The 27166-nt window shown below is 36.6% G+C and overlaps 1 protein-coding gene across 1 annotated transcript in view; it reads left to right on the top strand.

Moving 5' to 3' along the window:
- Positions 1-27166, top strand: part of TYR (tyrosinase) — a 160440-nt gene that overhangs the window by 21178 nt on the left and 112096 nt on the right. Inside the window, exon 2 of the mRNA XM_006895274.1 lies at positions 259-475. Coding sequence (XP_006895336.1) covers positions 259-475 — 217 coding nt within the window. The remainder of the gene's footprint in view (positions 1-258; positions 476-27166) is intronic.

The following is a 27166-nucleotide window of genomic DNA, read 5'->3' as shown; positions in this document are numbered from 1 at the left end:
GGATTGATTCAGTGACTGGGATAATTGGGATGGGAGTGTCAGAGACAGTGCGATTGGCACAGGACAGAGAGGAGTTTAGGGCTGTTGTACATTGGGTCGCTATGAGTCGCAGGCGACTCGACAGCACATAACAACAACAACATTATTTATAGTAATCAGGGAATTAAAGATGATAATCAGGAATTCCAATCTTGCCAGATTCTGTGTCACATTGCGCTCTGTGTGACACTTCCTCTAACATAATGGTGTTGTGTGCAGATCATCTGCAGCCGGCTGGAGGAGTACAACAGCCGCCAGGCTTTATGCGATGGAACCCCCGAGGGACCATTACTGAGAAATCCTGGGAACAACGACAAGGCCAGGACCCCGAGGCTCCCATCCTCAGCTGATGTGGAATTTTGCCTGAGTTTGACCAACTATGACTCTGGCCCCATGGATAAATCTGCCAATTTCAGCTTTAGAAATACACTGGAAGGTAATAATTTTCCTTTCAATGATTTTTATCTTTTACTTCTTTCTTCAAAGTTGTGTTTAAATGTCTTTTCTAAACTCTGAAGCTTCATGGTACTTGGTAATTCAGCTTCTTCTGATTTGAGGAAGGACATTGAAGGGATGGGTGAAAAGATTAGTCAAATCACTATCATTAACAGAGCCTGGACTGCAAAACTTAACACAACAAAGTAGTATTGTCTAAGCACCTTAAATTGGATTTTGTGTCTCTGTTCCATAGCCCCATCATTTTTCTTAGTATTTTCCTTTTTTTGGCCATAATTTGTTCATACCTACACAGCACGAAGCCGGATTTCAACCGTGTCTCAAAAAAGGAAATATAAAGGAAGTATATTTTCTCAGAATCTGGATAGGGTTGAATGTAAATTTTTTTGACCTATGATTAATACTCAAGCTCAATTATAGCTATCTGGAGAGCAGCAAGAAAAAAGACAACTTTATACTCTGCTCATTCAATAAATACATATGGGATTGAACTGTTACCTTAAAATGAATCAGTTAACTGCCTTTAGGCCTCCTGAGAGATAGGCAATATACTTGCTGGGAAACAACTTCTCAGTCAGTGTTGGAATGGAGGAACTATTGGACCTTTGAATTTCGAATTGTTTATGTTAGCTCAGCTTTCTATGTAGATTTCAATGCTAAAACAAAAAAGACGTGAAATCTCTGAATTACATAAGAACATTGTAGGTTCATAAATAAAACAAAGGAAAAGATGGTTTTAAAAAAGTTCTTTTAGTTAGACAGAAAAAGTAGTTCTTATGAAGTATGGATAGTTAAGTTCAAAGAAGAATCTTTCCTGGAATACATTTCTGAATATATATGGTTTCTTCTATTTGTTGTTGTTGTTATGTGCCCTCAAGTCGTTTGCGACTCGTAGCGACCCTATGTACAACAGCCCTAAACCCTGCTCTATCCTGTGCCAATCACATTGCCTCTGACACACCCATCCCGATTACCCCAGTTACTGAATCAATCCACCCCATAGAGGGTCCTCCCCTCCTCCGCTGTCCCTCCACTCTACCCAGCATGATGTCCCTCTCTAAAGACCTGTCTCTCCTTACAACTTGTCCAAAGTATGTCAGACGAAGACCCAGAATTCTTCCCTCCAAGGAAAAGCCTGGTTTAATCCTCTCAAGGATGAATCTGTTTGTTTTCTTGGCAGTCCATGGTACATTCAATACTCTTTCTCCAGCACTACAGCTCAAAGGTGTCAATTCTCCTTCTATCCTCCCTAGTCATTGTCCAACTCTCTGATGCATAACAAGTGATTGCAAAAACCATGGCTGGTATCAGGCGGACCTTAGTCTCCAGAGAGACACTGTTGCTCTTGAGTATTTTGGAGAGGTCCCTAACAGCAGACTTTCCCATCACAATACGTTTTTTGATTTCCTGGCTACTGGTGCCAAGAGTGTTGATGGTGGAGCGAGCAAACTGAAGCTGTGAACAATCTTAATCTCTTCACCATCCATCCTGATGCTACCGATTGGTCCAGTGGTGAGAATCTTTGTCTTCTTGACATTGAGCCTCAGTCCATATTGAAGGCTGCAGTCCTTGACCCTGTGCAGTAAGTGCATGAGGTCCTCCTCAGTTTCAGCGAGCAAGGTTGTGTCATCTGCATAACGCAGATTGTTGATAGATCGTCCACCAATTCTAACGCTATGCTTCTCCTCATAGAGCCCAACCTCTCAGATAATCTGTTCTGCATACGGGTTGAAAAGGTATGGAGATAGGACACATCCCTAACGTACACCCTTCCCAATTTTGAACCATGCAGTGTTGCCCTGCTCTGTTCTGATGACTGCCTCTTGGTCCAAGTATAGGTTTCACATTAGCATGATTAAATGTTCTGGGATTCCCATTCTTCTCAGAGTCAGCCACAGTTTGTTATGATCCACGCAGTCAAATGCCTTTGCATAATCAATGAAACACAGATAGACATTCTTCTGGTATTCTCTGCTTTCAGCTAAGATCCATCTAACATCAGCTACAATATCCCTAGTACCACAACCCCTTCTAAACCCAGCCTGGAATTCTGACAGTTCTCTGCTGATGTACTGTTCCAGTCGTTTTTGGATAATCTTCAGTAGAATCTTGCTTGCATGTGAAATCAGTGATATTGTTCTGTAGTTTCCACACCCAGTTGGGTTGCCCTTCTTTGGGATGGGAACAAATATTGACCTCTTCCAGTCAATTGGCCAAGTGGTTGTTCTCCAGATTTCTTGGCTCAACTTCTATTTGAGAAACAGAAATATTTATTAGTGTGGTAATGTGTTAATTTACCTCTGGGAGGGCTGAGGGTGAGTGAAGTGATTGGAGATGGTAATCCCTGAATCAAATCTCTTGATTTGGATCACAGTTTCATCACTTCGTAGATTCATTGTTAAGAGCAGCTATTTCTATTGATTTTGGTCTAATTGTCTGTAAGTTGCAATAATGATAGAGGCTATAAGATGGGCTTCAACCCAGGAAAGATTGTGAGGACAGCACAAAATTGGGTAAGATATGATTTGTTGTACCTAGAAGAGAGATCTGGTGGTATAGTTAATATGAAGTTGAACTGCTAATCCAAAAGACCACAGTTCTCTGGAGACATGAATCTACTAGTGAATCCAAGGGAGAAACATGAACACTCTCCTTCCATGCAATTCAAAACCTTGTGAATCCAATAGAGAGTCCAGCTATGAGCCATTTCCAACTTGGTAGCACCGCATTTCATTATACAATATTTTTAAAAAACCCAACCACAAACCAAATGAATTGAGAAATTATGGTACGTTCACACAATGGAATACTATGCAGCACATAATGATTTGATATATTACTACCTAATTTGGGAGGGACTGGTGAGCATTATGCTGAGTGAACTCAGTCCCACAAGGACAAATATTATATAAAATCATTATTGTAGAATGAATATAAGGATCCAAGAGGGTTACGAGAGGTTGGAAGCAGAGGGATAAGGATGTGCAAGGGGAGGGGAGAATCATAGGTTTGTACAATTTGTTGGGTGGGGGATGAGAGAAATTGAAATAATTTGTTCTTGAAAACAATGTATTCAAATTGTGTAAATAAACTAATAGAAAAATTTTAAAAACCCAATTTTAAATAAACATGGATGTGCATACCAAAAAAAACCACTTATTTGTTAATATCACAACTGTGCTTATCAGAAATCACTAAGTATTAAGATTTTGTCAAGCTCCTATTGATAAAATTCAATTTTTTAATTCCCGAATTTTATGTGAAAGCTCAAATATTATATTAGCAAAAATTACCTTCAATTTTAAAGCAACACATTCATTTTTCTTTCTGAAGAAAATGTCTCTCAAATTATTCAGTCTGAATTACCATAGTTTATTTCTTATTGTCAAGTAAAAATTGCTATTCCATGGAAAACGTGGTTAATTCAGCTCTTAACTTGAACAATAGCACAAATGGCTTTTTTCCAAGAAAAGCATCACAATTCACAATGAAGCAGAAATGTTATAAACTAAGTCTCATTCAATCAAAGAGAATGTTAAAAATACTTGTACTGAGTGGCAGACCTTTAATAAGTACTTTTTTTTTCTTCATCAAGGACATTCTTAAATGAAGCTGGCATTTCCCCATTTATTTATTTATTTATTCTTTATTTCCAATGCATAGCTACAATGGCTAAGAGTAAAGTTTGCTGCCACTAAGTCCAGTAAAGAAATCAAATGGCTATTACATTGGGAAAAAGTACTAAAAACTTACTCCTTAAAAGTGTTAAAGAGTAAGAATGTAATTTAATGAATTAAGGTGAATAGAACTAAGCTATGGTATTTTCAAATGCAGCACTTATATGTGAAAGTAGGAATTAATTTGCCTCAAAAAAAATTCATTGCCATCAGTTTGGAACAAACTCATAGCTGACCCTACACAGGGTTTTCTGAGATGTTTGTACAATGGAGCCACTGGTAGATTCTAATTGTCAGAGACACCTTCTTCTGTTAGCAGTACATCTCCCAACAGATGACACTAGAAAGAAGAAGACATTATTGTAGTGTTTGTGAAGAATACTGAATATGCCATAGTCCATCAAAATCTTCTCCACTGGACAAAGGGGCAAAAACATCATGATGGACGGTGAGAGGATTGAGACTGTCATTGACTTCATCTTACTTGGATCCACAGTCAACACATTTGGTACTAGCAGTTAGGAGATCAGGAGACATATTACACTGGGAAAGTCAGTAGTCACGGACCTCTCCAAATTATTGAGAAGTAATGATATCAGTTTGAGGACTAAGATGTACCTAATTCAGGCTGTGGTCTTTTTGGTCATTTGCTATACAATTTTGAGCGGGACAATAACTTAAGGTTGACAGAAGAGTTGATGCCTTTGAACTGTGGTGTTGGAGAAGAATGCTGAATCCATTGGACTTCCAAAAGAATAAATAGATGTATCTTGAAGAAGATATAGCCACAGTACTCCTTTAAGGCAAAGATGATGAAAACTCACATACTTTGAGCATGTTGCTAGGAGAGGTTATTTCTTGAAGAGGGACATCATGAGTGGAAAGGTGGAAGGAGGAGGAGGACCTTCAGGCAGATGGATTGACACAGTGAGTCAAGCAATGAGCTTGAGCATGTCAGAGATTATGAGGATGACACATGATAAGACAGGATTCAGAGTGTTTGTTCATAGTGTCACTATGAGTCATAGTTGACTCAATGACACCTAATAGCATCAGCAATCAAAGAAAAAAGAAATCTCTTGAAGGAAATGCAACCAGGGTGCTTCTCAGCAGTGAGAATGGCAAGAGTTCATCTCATACTTTGGGTGTATTATCGAGTGGCCTGTTCCTGAAGAAAGCCATCATGTTTGGTAAGAGAAAGGGTAAACAAAAATATGGTAGATCCTTAATGAGATAGATGTATTGACAAAGCATTTGCAACAATGGACTTAAACACAGCACAGATTGTGAGGCTGATGCAACTTAGAGTTGCTATGAGTTTGAGCTCACTGGATGACATCTAACAATAAAGGCACATAAGATTTATTATTTATTTATTTATTGCTTCCCCCCCACCCCCATCACACCTACATAAACTACTAAGAAGGGAAATTATGCTTCAGTTCAGCTAGGAAAAAATGTTTTAGAAACTACAATTCTTCCTTAAGGATTCCACACACCACAAGAAGAACCATTAGCCAATGTTTCAGTAATCTACAGAACACTGATGAAAGAATAATAGATTTTCTTGAAGCAAGGGTGGCTTGAAAGACTTCAATATATTTTAGTGTAATTTTGTGATTTTGGAAAAAAATCTTATGAAAAACTGATATGCAAAGTTTAGTGTTCCCCAATTTCCTAAATCAAATACTTGTTTGAAATAAGAATTACAAAAATACAGATTTTTTGGCTTTTCCTCTGGAGAGTCTTATTTAGCAGTAGAAATAAGATGTTTACGATTTCGTGTGTGTGTGTGTGTGTGTGTGTGTGTGTGAGTGTGTGTGTGTGTGTGGTTTTTTGTTGTTGTTTTTTATGACTTCTAATAAGCCACAATGTATGATAGGTATGTACATAGTGAATGGATAGGTAACATATAATATCTGCATCAAAAAAGAATTGTTTAATAAATGTGACTAATCTATTAACATATCTTAATTTGAAAAATAAAATTGAGGAATAAATTCAAGCCTTGAGTTGCAATACTAAAGGTCTCTATGGGCAAACTTTGATCCAGAAAGCATTAAAAGAGACAGGATGTGAAACAAGATATGATTCAGAAGCAATGGTGATGAAGGGGGAAGTTCAAACTACTCTGAAGGAATTAGGGGGAAAAAAACAAAAAAACCAACCAACCAAACAAACAAACAAAAAAAACCCCACAACCAAGGTTCTAGGAAGTGATAGAATACCAATTGACATTATTTCAACAAATAATGTTGCCCTGGACTTGCTAAACCAGGTAGTGCCAAGGAATGTGGAAAACAACTGACGGGAAGAAATACATATTTGTTCCCATTTCAAAAAATGGTGACCCAATAGAGTGTGGAAATTATTGAACGATATCACTAAAATTACAAGCAATAAAACTCCTACTGAGGATTGTCTAAAAATGACTGGAACAGTACATTGGCAGAGAACTATCAGAAACATAAGCTGGATTTAGAAGAGGCCATGACGCTAGAGGTATTATTACCAAAACTGAAGAGAAACTGAGGCATTTTCTGTGAAAGATTAAGGCCTGTAGTCTTCAATATGAATTGAAGCTCAACATCAAGAAGATAAAGATTTTCACCACTGGGACAATTGGCAGCAACATGGTAGATGGAGAAGAGATTGTTAACAATTTCAGCTTGCTCAGCTGCACACTGCATGCACACTATTGGTACCTGGAGTCAGAAAATTAGAAGATGAACAGCATTGGGAAAGACTGCTGTCAGGGACCTTTGCAAAGTGCTAATTGTAATAATGTCAGTCTAAGGACTACGGTATGCCTGATCAAGGCCATAGTCTTTGCAAGTACCCGCTATGCTTCAATGAGTTGGACAATGACTAAGGAGGACAAAAGAAGAATCAATGTCTTTTAATTGTAGTACCAGAGAAGAGTATCGAACATATCTTTGACCTCCAAGAGAACAAACAGTCTGTACTGAAGAAGATGTAAACAAGTTTCTCCTTGGAGGCTAAAATTATGAAGCTCCATCTCACATACTTTGGGCACGTGGCCAGGAATGACCGGTCCTTAGAGAAGGATATAGTGCTGGGAAGGATGGAAGGACAGCAAAGGAGAGAAAGATCTCAGATTAGATGGATTGACACAGTAACTGGGGTAATGGTGGTAGAGGTGTCAGAATCATTGAGACTGGCTCAGGATAGAGCATGGTTCAGAACTATTGTACAAAAGGTTGCGATGAATTGCAGTTATATAACAATAACAACTCACTGAAAGAGATCCATATGTGTTCCCATGCCAAAAGAAGGCAAGTCAACATAGTGGAGAAAATAGCAAACAATATCAATAGTATGTTATTTTTGTTGTCGTTGTTATTTCTTATTGCTTTCGAGTCAAGCACGATCACAGTGACCCTATGAATTAAAGGCCTGAAGCTCCTCTACAACTATCTGCATTTATCAAAGCTCATAGAGTTTCCAGAGGCATGTTTAGGAAGTGGATGCCACTCTTGCTGAAGATTATTCAAAAACAGCAGAACAGCACATCAACAAGCACTTCCTTCCAGAAATTCAATCTGAATTCAGAAAAGGTTGTAGGTATTGTTGATGATGTCAGATGCATCTTGAATACAGGTATAGAATGTCAGGACAATGTTTACTTGTGCTTTATTAGATATAGAAAGACATTTCACTGTGTGTATAATAATAAATTGTAGGTAATTTGAAAATAATGAGAATCACAGAACAGTTAATTGTTTTCATAAAACCTATGAAAATACCAAGAAGTAGTTATCTGAGAGAACAAGGAAACACTGAATTGTTTAAAATCAAGAATGTATGTCATGGTTGTATCATTTCTTCAAACCCTTTCAATCTGCATTCTGGACAAGTAATTCAAGAAACTAGACTATATTGAGGAAAATGTGGCGTTCAAGGAAGACTCACCAATAACCTACATTATACAAATGACATAACCTTGATTGAAGAAAGTGAAGAAGACTTGAAATAATTACTGAAGAAGATGAAAGACTAAGCTTTCAATATGCATTATTCTTCTATATCAAGAAAACAAAATTCTGTAACATTAGACCAAAAGGCAACATCATGAAAGATGGAAAAAAGGATCAAAACTATCAATTATTTCATTCTGTTGTGGTTGTTGTGTACTGTAGATTCAAAACTGACTCATAATTGATCCTCCAGAGGGTTTCCAGAGGCAGTTACTCATAGGGAAGGAGATTGCCCATTCTTCTCCCACAGAGCAACTGGTAGCCCTGAACTTCATGCCTCTGATGTTGCACCACAGCTTCTTGCTACTAGGCTACTGGAGCTTCCTATTATTTTCTTTTACATAGATTTAAAATCAATACCACAGGAGCAGCTGTAAAATGTTTTTTAAAAATTCTAAAGTTATATTGTACTGGGGAAAATCTGAAGTCAATGGATTAACTCTGACGATGCTTATTTACCAGGGTAACATCCAGACACAAGTATTCAGTGGTGCTAATAAAATCAAGGGACAACATAAACCCTTGCAGTAGTAATCAGAGCTATTGGATTGAAAATAAGCTATTCGCATACCTGATATTATAGCTGATGTTATGGTTGTGCATCCTCAAGTCCACTGTAATTCATAGTGACCCTATGAACAACAAATGAGAAGTTTGTCCAATATTGGGCCATTCTAGCAATCTCTACCATGCTCAAGCCCATTATTACAGTCGTTTTATCATCTATGTCATCTAAGCCTGTCTTCTCTCTGACTGATTCTTTATCTCTGCCAGCATGATGTCTATTTCCAGGGAGTGTAATCTGCTGACAAATATTTCCTAATTATCTGACCATATGACATTGATTCTATGCATGATCAGTGGTTATCTGGTCTGAACATTTACAGTTATGTCTATTAAGCAATTGTGATATATTGATGCTTATTATGTGGCCAAAGTACAATTTAGAGTGATAGTTATTTACGTTTTTAAAAATCCATAGCTGTACAGTAGACTTGAGATTTAGCAATGGCTCAGGTAGTTTCTTTGATCCAGCATAGAGAGCAGATATGCTCTATAGGATTACTGGAATAATAAATTTCTTTATGATAAAAAGTAGTAATGGCAGGGTAGGTTTCATAGAGCTGACTTTGGAAATAAGATTTTTCACATTGCAATAAAATTACTATCCCAAAATTTATGTCATTCTTCCCTGCACCCTCCTGTGATGGAGAGAAGTGACTAGAACCTTAAAACCCTAGTGAATATCCACATAAATGATAATATTGTTCTCTTTCCATCTGAAGTAAAGGAGAGGGAGAGAAAAAAGGAAACAATCCAAAGAAATAATGAACCACACCACTTCTCTAAGATGAGAAGGAGATGGAATATAACCTCCAACTGCTTAATTAAGACCACAATAGAAGGTACTAGACATAGTGGGAGCAAACAGTAGAAGAAAATTGACAGTAATAAAAAGATCAGGCTCAGCAATCTGACAGAGCATGGTGGATCCCAAAGACTGACCATTTGATAACCTTCTATCTTAGAACTAAAGTAATTTCTGAATGGCTTCAAAAAACAAAACTCATCTACTGTAGTAGAGAACATTGTACTGATAAGCTTCTTATATTATACTTATTCATTGTCTAGCTCTCAGATGTGATTGAAAAGATCATGGCCTGTTTTAGGCATATATTAGTCTTTAAACTCATGTCATTGCCCCTCAGGAATTTTGGAGAGGTTCCTAACTACAGATTTTCCCTGTGCAATACATCTCCTGATTTCCTAACTGCCAAAGGTGTTGATTGTGAATCTAAGTAAGATAAAATTATTAATTATTTTTAATATTTTCTCTATCCATTATGATGCTGTCTCTTGGTCCAGTGGTAAGAATCTTTATTTTCTTGATATTGAGATACAATCCTCACTGAAGTCTGCATTCCTTGATCTTCTGCAACAAGTGCTTCAAGTCTTACTCACTATCAACAAACAAGATTGTGTCATAGTGTCCAGCTTCACCTATAATTTGCTTAGGATATGTATTCAATAGATATGGAGAGAGAATACAACCTTGATGCACTCCCTTCTGAATTTTAAACCACACAGTGTTTCCCTGCTCTGTTTTCACAATAGTCTCCTGGTCCAGGTATAGGTTCTGAATGAGCATAATTAAATACTCTGGAATTCCCATTCTTCTCAATGTCATCCACAAACTTTAAATGATATTGTTAGAGAAGTATGGAAAATGCATAAACATGGCTTAATTTAGTAGCAGTGAGAGATCTATAAGATGTAAGTGGGATTACATAAATAGTGTGTGCCATTCAATTATTTTAAAAAGTATCCTAAGATGGGGCTAGAATAGGTTGTTATGGTAACTTATTATTCAAATTACTTCCTCAGTCATGTATGTTTCTTGGAGTCCATTGTAAAGATTTACCCTGAATACTATATCTCAACAGCCTTCAGGCACAAACCTCCTTTGGGAACAGAACATCTAATCTTAAATAAAAATTTAATAAGACCTCAGAGATAAAGAATGTTGACCTTCGGATATATGGTCCAAGTCAAAAGCAAAATTAAGGAAAAACATTTGAAATTTCACATAAATTCCAAACTCATGTTAAAACTTTAAAATGAAATATATAAGTTGCTGAAAGTGAAAGTAGTTTGCTATGTAAGCTTTTATTTAAGTCACAACAAAATACTTCTAAAAATAGAAAATACTAGGGAGCTCTGGTGGCCTAGAGGCAAGAAGCTGCACTACAATCCCAGCAGTATGTGGTTTGAATCCACCATATGCTTTGCTGGAGAAGGAGAGGTAATCCCCTCCTGTACCAGTCAGATCTGATTTGACAGTACACACACCCAAAATTATAATTTAAAAAAAATTTTAAAAAATAGAAAAAACTTATTTTTGTGAATTTTTTTCTTTCTAAACATTGACCCAATTTATAACACCATCCATGACAATATTACAATTATTTATATATGGGGAAAGTATACTTAGGGAAAAAATGTACCATAATAAATATTTTATTCAAAATTATGCCATTCTACCAATTCAGACCAGGTTTATGTTAATGGAAAAATATTATCCCAGGGAATAAAATAAGTACTTACCATCTAGTGTGTTATTAATCTAAACCTTGGAAAAATATATAGATAATTCTCTTAATAAAATACATCATAGTTCTAATAGTATGAAAATTACCAGAGCTACTAATTTTGTGAAATGTACAGTCTTCAAAATATGTGTAATACTTCTAAGAATGATACCTATTCTGCATGTCCTTGTCTTTCTTCATTTATACTGCAGGCATTATCATTGCTTTTTTATACTGTTTTAAGATATTATTTTATGAAGAAGGGAGCTCTGATGGCTGAATGAGTAAGGAGTTGTACTGTCAACCTAAAAGCTGTCAAACTAAATCCACTAGTAGCTTTGCAGGAGAATGGCAACTCTCCTCCTGGGTGATGCATAGACTAGGAAAACCCACTGGTGGATCAGCTATGAGTATGTTCAGACTCATCAGCAATGAGCGTGCATTATTTTGTGAATGAATGATTTTCTATATTAATTTAAAATAACTCTTGATAATGTCATGACAGCATAGAAGCTACAAAGCTTTGTAGCAGGCAATAACCAAGTAGTTGATAGCCTGGCTCACTATTCAAGAAAAAGTTTTGTGTGTACTTTTAATTTTTATACTAATGTTCAAATTCTTGTTCTGAAAACCCCAACAAATGATTTTGAGACCCTTATAATTAGTCCAGATAATCTGATGTAAATAATCTATTTGTCTTTTATAGAGATCTGTGTGAAGTTGGATAAATAGAAATATTGATCATTGAAACACTGTATTTGGGATTTGGGAAATACCCTACCACAGCTTCAAAAATGCACCTCGGACCTTTATTATAGTATAACAACATAGAAAACAGTTTCAATTACTTTACTGAAAATATTTCAAACTAATTTGATTTTGAAATGTACAACATATTTTAGTAAACTTGCCAGGACAACAATACTTAAAATCAGAATGGTGCATCTACAAATGCCCAGGATTGACTCTCTTAGTTATCTTTTTAGGGACTGGCAACTTTATAGCAGAGACTATACACAATTATCTTTTTTTTTTTACACTTACAATGAAGAAGATCAAAGTGATTATTTATGTGTTTTCAGTATAAGTTTGTAGTAGAGTAATAGCTGGGTCAAATGGTGAGATTCATGTGTGTCGAAAGTCACATAGTTCACTAAAAAAATAAAAAGAGGGTGTGGTGACTGTACTGTACAACTCTAGGAGGCTATCATTCAAATTGTATTGAATAAAATGATGATAAAATGAAATATAAATTGTATTCTCTAGTATTTTTCATCTGTATTGTAATGTATTTAGTTGTCTTCTTGAAAATTAAAACTAAAAGCTAGAAATTATTGATAAATTAACAATAAATGTCAAGTACTACATTTAGCACTTTATGGGGGTTTTTCCCCCCAAATTATAGTATCAGTTAAAATCTACTTACCTCAATTTTAGATTAGGTAGGGGAAAACCCAAACTGCTTAGAAATACAAAATTACATAAAGCTATGCTGCAATGCCAAACGCACACAGTTCAAATTCAACACCTGCTCCCCAGAATAAGGGTGGTCAGTTGCCTCCTACGTGATTTATTGCCTCTTAAGACGCGCTGGAGCTTGGAAGCAGGAGTGGCATCCACTTCTGAAATAGCTTGCCTGTGGAAACCCTATGTACCTGGAGAAAGGATGAAAGTTACATAAGTGTTTGGGTATTTTGTTCATAGGGGCGCTATAAGTCACCTAAGACTCGACAGCACTTAACAACAACAACAACTATGACCCACTGGAGGGTCCGCTATGAGTTCCACCTCAATAACACACAACAATGACAAAATAGCAATAGAGTTCAAAAATTGCAGAGGTGGAATCCAAAATCAGAGTTGAACTCGAAGCTCTTACTTACACAAGGAAATGTTTACAAATGTGGCAAGAATAGTACCATACTTGGAGAGAAATTATTAATAATAAAATCATGAAACACTGAGCAAGTAATTTAACTTCACGCAGTTCATCTATTTCATCCATAAAATGAAGAGTATATTTCTACTCTCTGTTGGTATTGAGTTGGAAACGACCCACAGTTGGCCCTCCAGCAGATTTTCAGAGGCAGTTAATGGCAAAGGAGGAGAATTACAATCCTCTGGGGAGAAGTTGGTGGCCTTGAACTGCATGACTACAGTATTGCAGTGCAGCTTCTTACCAGTAGGCCACCAGAGCGCCCTTTCTGACGTTAATGTATCAGACAGAATGATGTCAGCTAAACATGGAAAGCCTCTGTTACACTACAGTGAAAAATAGAACAAAAACCTTTACATATTCTCTGCAAGCACTAGGAATTTTTTCACTTTTAGCAATACGTGTTTATTCAAACTATATTGATTTTTCATCTTACAATAAATTCAGTATCTCATGAGACTGACCTCAGAGGTGGTGACAAGCTTTGCAAACATGTGCACTGAGATTTAGAAATTTAGTTTTAAATGAATAGAAGAGACTGTTCTGATGAAAGAGATCAGTTTATCCCACAGAAATGCTAGAAATATTGCTAAATAGGATCAGAAATATCACTTGTTATATACCACAGAAGCAACTCTGACTTAATAGATGCCTTCTCACGAAGTATTATGGAATATTGCTGAATTAGTCATATATCAGCAAAAATGTATTATCAGGAAAAAAACCACCCTTGTATAATACAACTTAGAGATATAGTAATATAAGTGTCCTCTAAATACAATGTAGATATAGATCACTGGGGCTGTCAGGATAATTCTGCAACCCTTATGGTGCATCTTGCATCTCTAGAACTTTATCCCAATGTTATTTATCCTAGCAAGATGCATTAAATTGAATTGGTAACATTGGAATTAAGAAGTTAGGAACAATGAAGAAGGAAGGGTAGTCAGAAAGTATAGACTTAGTGACAAAATAAAACTGCATAGTCAAATTTTGTATGTTGTTGCTGTGTGCTGCAGAGTTGGAACCAACCAATACCTGACCCTCCAGCAGGTTTTCAGAGGCAGTTAATCACACAGGAGGAAGTTGCCCAACCTTCTCCAGTGGAGCAACTAGTGTCATCAAACCTTGTGCCTTCGGATTGTATGTATAGCTTCTTGCCATTCAATGATTTGTTTATCCCAAAAATAATTTTGTTTAAAAAAAAAAACAGACTGCTTTACACATGAACCTCACCAGATTGATAGCATAGGAATCAGATGGTTGACTACATCTATGGAAGGAATTGTTGAAGCAGCTCAGTATTAGCCATCAAAACCAGGTCAGGTGATGACTGGGAAACTTACCATCAGTTTACTCATATGCAAGTTCAAACTGATGCTGAAGAAAATTAAAACAAGTACATGAGAATCAAAATATGATTTTGAGTCTATCCCACCTTAATTTAAAAATCATCTTAGGAATAGGTTTGAAGCATTGAATATCAATGATTGAGGTTGAGTTGTGGGTTGATATCATCCAAGAGAGCAAAAGGTCACTGCAAAAAAAAAGAGGAGAAAGAAAAAACAAAATAAATTTCAGAAGAGACTCTAAACATTGTACTAGAGAATCAATAAGCCAAAACAAAGTGAAGAGATGGTGAAATGAAAGAGCTTATTTTAAAGGGCAGCTCAAGAAGACAAAACAAATTATTGTAACAGAATAGGCAGACACCTAGAATTGGGGAATAAAAATGCAAGAATGTGCTTGGAATTTCCCAAGATTTTAAAACTAAAAACCAAAAATCAAGTTCCAAGTTACAATACTTAGGAATGATTTGGGCAAAATCTTTTGGGAATGATCATTTGGGAATTTTCTGGGAAATATCAAAATAAGATGGAAGAAACACAGAATCACTGGACCAAAAATAATTGGCTAACATTGAAATACTTCGGAAATTCCAAATTTTTAAGATCCAAAAGTAATGAAGAAAGAAGCTTGAGCTTCAATAAAGACACTGGAAAAAATATAAGGTCCCAAGAATTGATGGGATAGCAATTGACATGTTTCAAATGACAAAATACAGCCCTGGACATGCTCACAAGTCTATACCAGGAAATTAAAAAGACAGCTGCCTGTCCAACTAATTAGAAAAAAAAATATGTTTATTCTCATTCATAAGAAAGGTGATCCAACACAATGTGGAAATTATCAAACAATATAATTAATATTGCATGCAAGAAAATTATTACTGAAAACAATACAAAAACAGCTATAACAGTGCATAGACAGAACTGCCAGAAGTTGAAGCTTTACTAGCAGAGACTTTGACACTAGAGATATAATTGCTGATGTCAAATAGATCCTTGATTAAAGTAATGAATATCAGAAGGATGTCTGTTTATGCTTTATGGACTATGCAAAGATATTTGAATGTGTGAATTATAACAAAAGAAATAGCTAAAATTGGAAAGAATGGGATTCCCAAAACACTCAACTGTGTTCATGCAAAACCTATCCCTAGATCAAGAAACTGTTGTGCAAACAGAGCAAGAGAATACTACATGGTTTGAAACTAGGAAAGGTTTGTGTCAGGGTTACACCTTTTCTTCATACATATTCACACTGGATGCTGTGCAAATTATTCAAGAATCTGAACTCTATGAAGAATGTGGCAACAAGATTGAAGGAAGACTCATCAATAATCTTAGTATGCAGATGACATATGCTTGTTTGTTGAAACTGAGAAGCAGTTTAAAGCATTTGCTGTAGAAGATTCAAGATCACAGCCTTCAATATGGATTATATCTCAATACCAAGAAAACAAAAATTCACCACTGGCTCTTTAGGCAACATCATGACATTTTTGTTAGGCACCGTCAAGTTAAATATGATTCATAGTGACCGTATGAACAGATTTAAATCCTATCTTATCCCGTTCCATCTTTCCCATCTCTGATACACTTGAGTCTATTGCTGCAGTCACTGTGTCAATCCATCACAATGGCATTCTTCCTCTCTTTCCCTTACTCTCCACCCTTCCAAGCATATCCTTTACAAAGAACAGTCTCTCCTAGCAATATGTTCTAAGTATGTAACATCATGATAGATGGAGAAAAGATTGAAACTTATTTGAATACTAAATCAATACACTTGATAGCTGTAGTCAGGAGATTAGGGTCTGCAGTCAGGGAGTTCTCCAAAACATTGAGGAGCAATGATGTTAGCTTGAAGATTAAGGTATACCTGAATTAGATCATGATCTTTTTAATCACTTACTGTGCATCTGAGAGCTGGACAGTGAATAAAGATGACGGAAATAGTGAGTTGTATATATCAAGGGGATCTTCATTGAAAGGAGAGAATAACTGTAGAATGTTTATCTACATTTTATTGATTGTACAAAGCCATTTAGCTATGTTGATCATAAGGAATTATGGATAACACTGAAAAGAATGAGAATTCCACAACAATTCCTAGTTCTCAAGCGAAATCTATAATTATACCAAGAAGTAATTGTCTGAAGAAAATAAGAGGACACTGCATGGCTTAAAATTAGGAAGGATGTGCATCAGTGTTTTATCTTTTCCCATTTCTGTTCAATCTGTATGCTAAGAAAATAATTTTAGAAGCTAGACTATATGTTGTTGATATAGTTGCTGTGTACCATCAAGTCAGAACCAAGTATATAAATAAGAATGCGGCATCACGATTGGAGGAAGAGTCATTAACAAACTGCATTTAGCAGATGATACAACTTTGCAGAAAGTGGAGAAGACTTGAAGCACTTGTTGCAGAAGATCATGAAAAAAAATAGCCTTTGATATGGGTTACATCACAACATCAGGAAACAAAAATCCTCACCTGTATACCAAGGGGTAATATTATCAATAGAAGCATAAAAGATTGACGTTGTCAATAATTTCATTATCATTTGATGTACAATCAACACCCATTGGAGCAGCAGCCAAGAAACCAAAAGATATGTTGCTTTAGGAAAGCGTGCCCTCAAAGATCTCTCCAAAATTCTAAAAAGCAAAGATGCCGATTTAAAAATCAATTTGTGCTCAATCCAAGCCCTGGTATTTTTCAATTGCTTACTATGGATCTAAAAGTTGGGGAATGATGAAAGATGACAGGAGAATCGTCAATACCTTTGAGTAGTGGTATTGAAGAAGAACACTGAAGGTAACATGGACTGTGAAAGAACAAACAAATTTAGTTTGATGGAAGTGTAACCAGTGTACTCCTTAGAGGCAAGGGTGATGAAATTTCATGTCATATATTTTAGGCATAGTTTTAGAAGAGAACAATCCTGGAAGAGAAACATCATAAATGAGAAAGACAGGATCAGAGAGCGAAAGGAAGGTCCTCAACAAGATGGATTGACACAGTGAGTAACACAATAGACTTGACCAGGACAGAGATCATTAGCATGGTGCAGGAAAGGGTAAAATTCAGACCTGTTATTCACAGGGCTGCTATGAATCATAATTGACTAAATGGAACCAAACAATAGCATAATTATCTGATCCAAAGTAACCAGTAACAGTTATCCAAGCTGACTATTGCCTACAATATCATCTTCATCCATCCCATTTCATTTTCAGTTTGGTTTATTGTTGTATGATGTGAACAAAATTTTACAATACACATTGTATTGTCAATAATTTATGCAATTTTATATGATAATATTAATTACAATACCTACAATGTCAGATCATCCATTCTTTCCATATTGTCTCTCCTATTAACCATCTTTTTTGTGTGTGTACTTATGTGCATTTTTAAATTATTTTTTTTTTATTTGTTTTCTTTGCAAGTTTTTTTTCCTTTTTTTTTCCCCTTTTTTTCATTCATATTGTATTCATACACTCATTCTCATGCATTATGCTTTATAAAATCAATTACCATTGGACTTTGGCCATCATTACCCTGTCTTTTCACTCAGATTCTTTCCTTTTGCTTCCCTTCACCCACCTTAATATTTATTATCTATTAATTGGTTTTCTACTCCTCCTTCTCTTTCCCTCCATATGAACCATATTGGAATGATTCTCTCTGTGTGTAAACTTTTCTTTAACTTTCATAATAGTGATCTTAAGCAGTATTTGATCTTTTCAGTTTGACGGCTTCCAATTTTCCAAGATTGATATACATTTCACATTCCAATTATTAATGGATATTTACTGTTTTGTTTTGTTCTCATTTTGAGTCTTGCCACGTCAGAAAACTAAGGTCTTTGATTGGGTGAAAGCTTTACTTCATTGACATTTGAGATGCCTTTACTCCTCTACTTTTAGGAGGCAGCTCTTCCTCCGTCACTTTTTAGTGCTTTCTAACCGGAATGACTCTAACAATATTTCAAAAGTTACTAATAATATTTTCAAAAGTCTGTTATTTCAGACGTGGATGACCAATCCTACCTTTTATTCTATCTTAAAACTCTGCTGCAACCAGTCTACTAAGGGTGACCTTGAAATATTTGAAATATCTATGATATAGCTTCCATTATCATTACAACACGCAAACAACCAAAATATGGCAAATTGAGAGAAATACGATGAACATTTACAATGAATCAGAATGAATTCTGTTATGGTTACTTCAAGGTTTTAACATAATTCCCAGTTATTAATGATATATTTATTATCAAACTTACAAGGGTAGACTTTAAGATAGTGATACTAAGCATTATAACAAACAAACCTCTCAATTTTATTGGCCCAATCCTACAGAATTGATTGCTAGCTCACACAAAGTCTAATTTGGGTGTTCTGAGTTGGTTAGCAGTCTTCTACATGGATACTGAGTAACTAGCTTCAATATCTATTTCTCTGTTTCCCTGATAGATCATCTTAACAGAGGAAGGAAGTTTATGAAGGTTCAAGGAGTAGGTTTTATATGGCTCAGACTTTCGGTAAAGGATGTCTATCTTTTGTTCATATTTCATTAGTCACAATTCATCTGTAGATCCACACATAAATAAGAGATCGGCTGTGCACTCAACAGTTAGTAGAAAAAAATTCCAGGAGTACACTCACATCCCTATAATATGAATCCTATGTTGTATCTTTTGGTTTGAACTCCTGTTTCCTTCCGGAATTCATTAAATTTAAGAGTTTCATTACTTCCCTGAGGAATTTGCTTATATTAAAGACTTCATTATTAACACTGTAAAGATAGAGGGAAACATAACTATTAATAAAGACAAGTATGAAAATAATTAATAGTAATATTTCCCTCTCTATATAATATTTTCACACTTTATCAGGGTCCCCACCTTTTATTACCAAGAACAAATTAAAAGAAGTCAAAGAGCTCAGTGTCACTTCTCAAATTTCATTCCACATTTTATGGGTGGGTAATTGCTTCTGTTTGCATGCTATGCTAAAATGAATACTTTATTTCTTCTCTCTTAACATTCTCAGCTTATCCATACTGAGTAACACCATAACTATTTTTCATCCAAGTTATTCAGGCCTCTCTCTATAAACAATTAATTTATTCCACTAGAAGAATATTGAAAAATAACCTACTATATAAAAACATAAGGGTCAATTTAATACTAGGCATGATTCATCTTAATCAAAATAACGTCTTTGATGTTGGTACCATGAGTATGAGTGAGTTACATGAGAACTCACCAATGATGGATCATTATGGCATCTTCAATAAAATTCTAACTTAACTGATCTTACAATTATGAGAACAACAGAAAAGTGGTTACATGTTTTCAAAAGATAAATTGCTATCCCATATTTATTTATTCAATGAACTCTTATAGAGCAATCTACAGTGTTCAAGTATTATGCAATATACTGGGTCGTATGGAAAAGTACACAAGTCCTACTCTTACTCAAAATAAAACACATTGCATTAAGTGGATTCTGAGTCATAGGGATCCTATGTGAAAGAGTACAACTGTCCCATGGGAGTTCTAAGAGTATAAGTATTTACACCAGACAGCTTCCTCCTTTTCTCAGGGAAATGCTAGTGGTCTAAGTGGATGATGTTTTGGTTAATGGTTGTATTCCTTAACCACTGTGCTATCAGAGATCCTTCATACTGTTATTGCTGTTGATGTTCTTAGATGCCTTCTGGTTGAGTACCACTCATAACAACTCTATGAACAATAAACTTGAATCCCGTCCTATCTTGTGTCATCTTCATCATCTCCAACACACTTGAATCTATTCCTGCTGTCACTGTGCCAATCCATCACATAGAGGGTCTTCCTTTCTTTCATTTACCCTCCAACTTTCTAACCATGATATCTTTTTCTGAGGGACAGCATCTCCTAGTAACATATCCAAAGTAAGAGAGATGAAGCTTCACCATCCTTGTTTCCAAGGACTATTTTGGCTGCACTTCCCCCAAGACATATTATGTTCATTGTTTTGGAAAGCATAGGGTATTCAGTACTCTCCTCCAACACCATAACACAAAGGATCAATTATTCTATCATCTTTATTCATGGTCCAAGCTCTTGGCTATATAGCAAATGATTGAAAAGACCACTTAGTTTTCAAACTGACCTCATCACTCTTCAGTATTTTGGAGAAGTTCCTTGAACATGAACTTACCTGAAGCAATATGTATCCTGATCTGACTGCTGGTACCAATGTTATTCATTGTTGAATGTTGTTATTGTTTACTGTTGGGTTAGAATCAAACCTCAAGTGGGTTTTCAGAGGCAGTTAATCACATGAGAGGAGATTGCTCATCCTTCTCCTGTGGAGCAGCTGGTGGCCTTGAATTGTATGCCTTTTGGATTGCAGCACAGCTTCTTGCCACTAGGCCACCAAAGCAAGATGAAATCATTGAGAGTTTCAATCCTTTCTCTATCTTTCATGGTGTTGCTGGTTGGCCCAGTGATAAGGACTTGGTTTTCTTGCGGTTGAGATATAATCCATATTGAAGGTCCTAGTCCTTGATCTTATGCACCAAATGTTTCAAGCCCTTTTCACTTTCAGCAAGCAAAGTTGTGTCATTTGCATAATGCAGGTTGTTGATGAGTCTTTCTCCAATCCTGATGCCTCATTCCCCTTCATAGAGTCTGTTGTTGTTGTCATGTGTCATCAAGTTGACTATAACTCATAATGACCCTCTGCACAATAGCTCTGAATCCTGCTCTATCTTGAGCCTTTCTCACTATCTCTGATACACCTACCCTTTTTACTCTAGTTATTTTGTCAAGCCATCTCATCAGAGGTCTTCCTTTACTTTGCTGTCCATCAACCCTTCCAACCATGATATTCTTCTCCAAAGACGGGTCCCTCCTGGCTACTTACCCAAGGTATGTGAGATGGTGTCTCAAAATCCTTGCCTCCAAAAAGTACATTGGTTTCTTCCTTTCCAGGTCACACCTGTTAGTTTTCATGGCAGTCCATAGTACTAGCTCCAAAAATTATCTGTTCAGCATACAGACTGAATAGATTTGGAGAAAGAATACAACCATAATGCACACTCTTTCTGATGGCCAATTAAGAATGGGAAACTCTTGTTGTTACTAGTTGTCATCAGGTTAGAGCTGAATCATAGCTGACTCTCCAGTGGGTTTACAGAGATAGTGAATTATATGGGAGGAGATTGCTCATCTTTCTTCCACACAACAGCTGATAGATTTGAACCTCATACCTTTTGACTGGCAGTTCAGCTTCTTACTACTAAGATACTAAACAAATATTTTCTTTTTTCTGCATAAGTGGCCCCCATAAATTATCTAACATCATGAGGGATGAAGTTGAACTCAGCTAATGCATAGAAAGAAAAAAAGACTAGGGTAAAATTATTATTTTTTTACAAATAGCTCATAAAATCCCAGAGATACTTTATAATTAATAACTCCTGACTATTTGAGCTATGCACTTTCAGTCCCCAAAAATCTTTCACATTCATTATCTTAATTACTACTCTCAAAATCTTCATACCATATTTATTTTTATGTTAATTTTCTACATAATGGAATAGAGATTACAAGATTTTTAATGACTTGACAAGGTCAACACAGCTAACGGACAGCAAAATAGAGTCATCAAAAAAGAAGCTTATGGCATGTCTATTAAATAAAATGGTCAAATTTTATAGGCAGAATAATAACAGAAAAAAAGGTTTAGGATTGGATTATCTGAGTTCAAATCCTGGTTCTATTTTGTATTAGGTAGAGAACTTCGGGTAAATTACTTAACTAGAAGTTCTTCAGCTAGAAAGTTAGGGTAAAATATAGTACCTATATAACGTGTTTTTCTGAATATTACATGAGTTAACATTTATAAACTGCTTCCAATAATCCTTATACCTTGCAAAACTCACAGACACTCTCTCATTACTATCGAGTCAGAATCAATTCACAGCTGAACATCAAGCAGGTTTGTGGGAGTCTGTACAATGTAAATGAGGAAACTTCCATCTTTCTCCCACAGGACTGAAGTCACTGGTAGATTTGAATTTCCAGAGAGTTGCTTCCAATGCATTAGCACTTCAACTCCCTATATTCTACAGATTTGATAACTATTTTGGTTATTGTCTCACATGCTGAAGATTATCCAAAAACGACTAGAACAGCATATCAGCAGAGAACTGCCAGAAGTCCAGGCTGGGTTTAGAAGGGGTGGTGGTACTAGGGATATTTTCACTAATGTTAGATGGATCTTAGCTGAAAGCAGAAGAATGCCTTTCTGTGTTTCATTGATTATGCAAAGGCGTTTGACTGTATGGACCATAACAAACTCTGGCTGACTCTGAGAAGAATGGGAATCCCAGAACACTTCATCATTCTAATATGAAATCTTACTTGGACCAAGAGGCAGCCATCAGAACAGAGCAGGGAAACACTGCCTGGTTCAAAATTGGGAAAAGCGTATGCTAGGGATGTATCCTATCTCCATACCATTTCAACCTGTATGCAGAATAGATTATCCGAGAGGTTGGGTTCAATGAGGAGAAGTGTAGCGTCAGGATTGGTGGAAGATCTATTAACAATCTGCCTTATGCAGATGACACAACCTTGCTTGCTGAAACTGAGGAGGACCTGAAATGCTTGCTGCAGAGGGTTAAGGACTGCAGCCTTCAGCATGGATTGAGGTTCAATGTCAAGAGGACAAATATTCTCACCACTGGACCATTTGGCAGCATCAGGATGGATGGTGAAGAGATTGAGATTGTTTACAACTTTAGTTTGCTTGGCTCCATAGTCAACACTCTTGGCACCAGCAGGCAGCCAGAAAATAAAAAAAAAACTTATTTGATGGGAAAGTCTGTTGTTAGGGACCTCTCCAGGGTACTGAAGAGCAATGGTGTCACTCTGGAGACTAAGGTGCATCTGATACAGGCTATGGTCTTTGCAATCACTTGTTAGGCATCAGAGAGTTGAACAGTGACTAGGGAGGACAGAAGGAGAATTGATGCCTTTGAGCTGTGGTGCTGGAGAAGTGTATTGGATATACCATGGATGCCAAGAAAACAAGCAGGTTCATCCTGGAGAGGGTAAGGATTCTGGGGCTTCATCTGACATACTTTGGACAAGGGACAGGTCCTTGGAGAGGGAAATCATGCTTGGGAGGGTGGAGAGACAGTGTAGGAGGGGAAGACCCTCTATGAGGTGGATTGATTCAGTAACTGGGGTAATCGGGATGGGTGTGTCAGAGGCAGTGCGATTGGCACAGGATAGAGCAGGATTTAGAGCTGTTGGACTTAGGGTCACTATGAGTCACAAGCAACTTAATGACACATAACAATAACAAAATCTCACATGCTGATAAACACAGAGTTTAATTTTCTAGTTCTACATACAAATTTAATTTTAAACAATGGAGTAGCCTGATGATGGGATATTTCTGGGCAAAAACAGTTTTAGAAATTATTAGTCTTAAATTGAGTCCATTTCCAAAAACAAACAAAGTATAACAAAATTATATTTTCTACTAAGAATTACTTTAAAATGAATCTTTAAAATGAAATTGTATGTTTCTACCAACTTTTAAATCCTTTAAGTGAAATAAATTTGACAGAAACACACTACAGAGAAAAGGAAAAAGAATCAGAGCTGTATATGCTGATGATGTTACCAAAGAATTCTACTGTTCTCTTATTTTGTCTTTGACTAACAAAAGACTTTCTCAGCTGGAACATTTAGCTGAGAACTCCACCAAACACTGTACACAATGGGTAATTACTATGGCATTTGACACACCAGTGGCACAGCAGTCAGTCAACCCCAAGTTACTTCAGTAGTGCAAATTGACAGATCAATGTTGTATCACTTAAAAAAAGGTTCATCCCAAATACAATTAGCCCCAGGCCCCTACCACTTTCTTTGCAATCACTCCTTATGGGTCAGAGAGCTGGATGATGACCAGAGAGGACAGAAGGAGAATTAACGCTTTTGAGCTTTGGTGTTGAAGAAGAGTGCTGAGGGTGCTATGGACTGCTAAGAAAACAAGAGGGTTAAACAGGGCTGCTCCTTGGAGGCAAGGATTCTGAGACTTCGTCTGACATACTTTGGTCATGTTGTAAGGAGAGACCGGTACTTGGAGAAATACATCATGCTTGGGAGGGTGGAGGGCAGGTGCAAGAGGGGAAGGACCTCTAAGAGATGGATTGATTCCGGTGACTTTAGCAATCGGGATGAGTGTGTCGGAGACAGTGAGATTGGCACAGGACAAAGCAGAGTTAAGAACTGGTGTACATAGGGTCGCTATGAGCAAGCAACGCTTGATGGCACATAACAACAACAACCACCACCCCCAGGGCCTAGTTGACTCTAGCCCAGAGGCTTCCAGTCCACAGCTCATTGTTACCTAAGCGTGCAAATCCAATTAATCAGCTCATACCTTATTGTGAAGGAAAACAAAACAAACATTCCACACTTGACCCTCACCAAAACAAGAGAATCTACCTTCCAGAATCCAACCAGTTTGCTCATGGGCCTTCAAAATAAAGACTTAGTCAGGGCACATACCTGTGAAAAAAACTGAAACATGATTTATAGCAATTTAAATAAAAAGTATTTTTTAAATAATTAGCTGTTTCTACTGAAATAGATTGTTATTAATTATGCTTCCCATATTTATTGCAACATTTATTTGATGCTAACTTCTTATCAATGGCATATTTAGGCTACCATTAAACTCATAATAAAGATCTTATCCTGAAGACACACAGTTTGAGGCCACCAGCTGCTACACAGGAGAAGGACAAGCAGTCTCCTCCCATACAACAAAGTGCCTCTGAAAACCCACCAAAGAGCATCAGCTTTGGGTACACAGTAACAACAACAACATACCAAGTTACTGCTGAGTGAGAAAATAAATAATAGCATAATACAAATCATCACAGGATTGGAGTGAGATTAAGGATAGAGTTTTGACATTGTTCATAGTGGTAATTCAAGTGGTACCATCAAGTGGACAATAACTCACAGAGATCTTGTCAACAATAGATCTGAACGTTACCCTATCCTGTGTTCTCTTCATCATTTCTTCCATTGTTGAGGTCACTGTATCAATCCATCTCTTTCATGATCTTCCCTTCTTTTGCTGATCATCTAATTATGATATCCTTTTCCAGAAACTCATCTCTTCAAACAATATATATGTTCAAAGCTTGTGAGATGAAGCTTAACCATCTTTCTGCCTAATGAGCATCGTGGCTACACTTTCTCCAGGACATATATGATTGTTCTGTTGAGAGTACGTGGGATATTTAGTACTCGTCTTCAGCACAACTCAAAAGCATTGATTCTTCTTCTGTGACCTTTATTCAACTGTCCAATTTTCTCATGCTTAATAAGTAATTGAAAATACCCTAGCCTGTGTCAGCTACACATTAGTCTTTTTTTAAAAAAAATATTATTAATTTCAATAAAAATTTACAGACTTTGGATTTCCATTCATTCATTGTTGCACTTTCTCGCCTCCCAACCCTACCCTCCCCTCTTGGAAAGTTAAAAGAACAATTCCTTCATTGTTTTACAATCCCTCCATCCAGGTCCACTCCACTATGCAGCCTTCTTTCTGGACTCCTGCCATGACAAAAATACCTAGTCACATATCCCTTTTAAACAGTTTTATCCCTCATCTGTTTCAATGCCGTATACGTTATTGAACCCATCTTTCTCAGTCTTTCCCCAACCCTGATGTGAGTCCTGTTTTACAACAGTGGCACCATGCAGTATTTGTCCTTTTGTGACTGAGATACTTCACTCAACATAATGTCCTCCAGGGTCACCCATTCTGAATAATATTGCATGAGTTCCTTGTTTTTCAATACAGTGTTGTATTCCATTGCTTGAATATATCACAGCTTCTCTATCCATTCATTTGTTGATGGGCACTAGAGTTGTTTCCAACTCTTTGCTATTATGAACAAAGAAGCAATAAACATGGGTGTGCATATATCTCCTTGGGGGCCAGTTATGGTCCCTTTGGGGTATATTCCCAATAGTGGAATTGCTGGGTCAAATGGTATCTCTATATGCAACTTTTTGAGAAAGCGCCATACTGCCTTCCACAATGGTTGCACCATTTTACACTTCCACCAACAGTGAATAAGGGTTCCAGTTTGTCCACAACCTTGCCAGCATTTGTTGCTTGCTGTTCTGTTAAATTGTGCTGTTCTTACTGGGGTGAGATATCTCATGGTTGATTTGATTTGCATCTCTCTTAGAGCTAGGGATTTTAAACATTTCTCTTCATGTGCTTGTTGGCCATCTGAATGTCTTCTTTGGTCAAGTGTCTGTTCATATCCTGTACCCATTTTTCAATTGGATAATTTACCTTTATCTTGTGTGGTGCTCTTTTTTATATTTTATTTAATTTTTAAAAAATAATTTTAATGAACATTTACAGAGAATTTGGATTTCCATTCATTCATTGCTGCAATTACCTACCCTCCCAGCCCTCTCCCACCACCCCCCAGTTCGCTCCTCTCTTTCAAAAGTAAAAGAAAGACTTCCTCCCTGGTACACAATCCCCCCGCACCCCTCTCACC

The sequence above is a fragment of the Elephantulus edwardii genome, unplaced genomic scaffold (assembly GCF_000299155.1).
Source record: "Elephantulus edwardii isolate Elephantulus edwardi_28Jun2011 unplaced genomic scaffold, EleEdw1.0 scaffold00163, whole genome shotgun sequence".
Lineage (NCBI taxonomy): Eukaryota > Metazoa > Chordata > Mammalia > Macroscelidea > Macroscelididae > Elephantulus > Elephantulus edwardii.
This window is presented reverse-complemented; position numbering and strand designations above follow the sequence as displayed.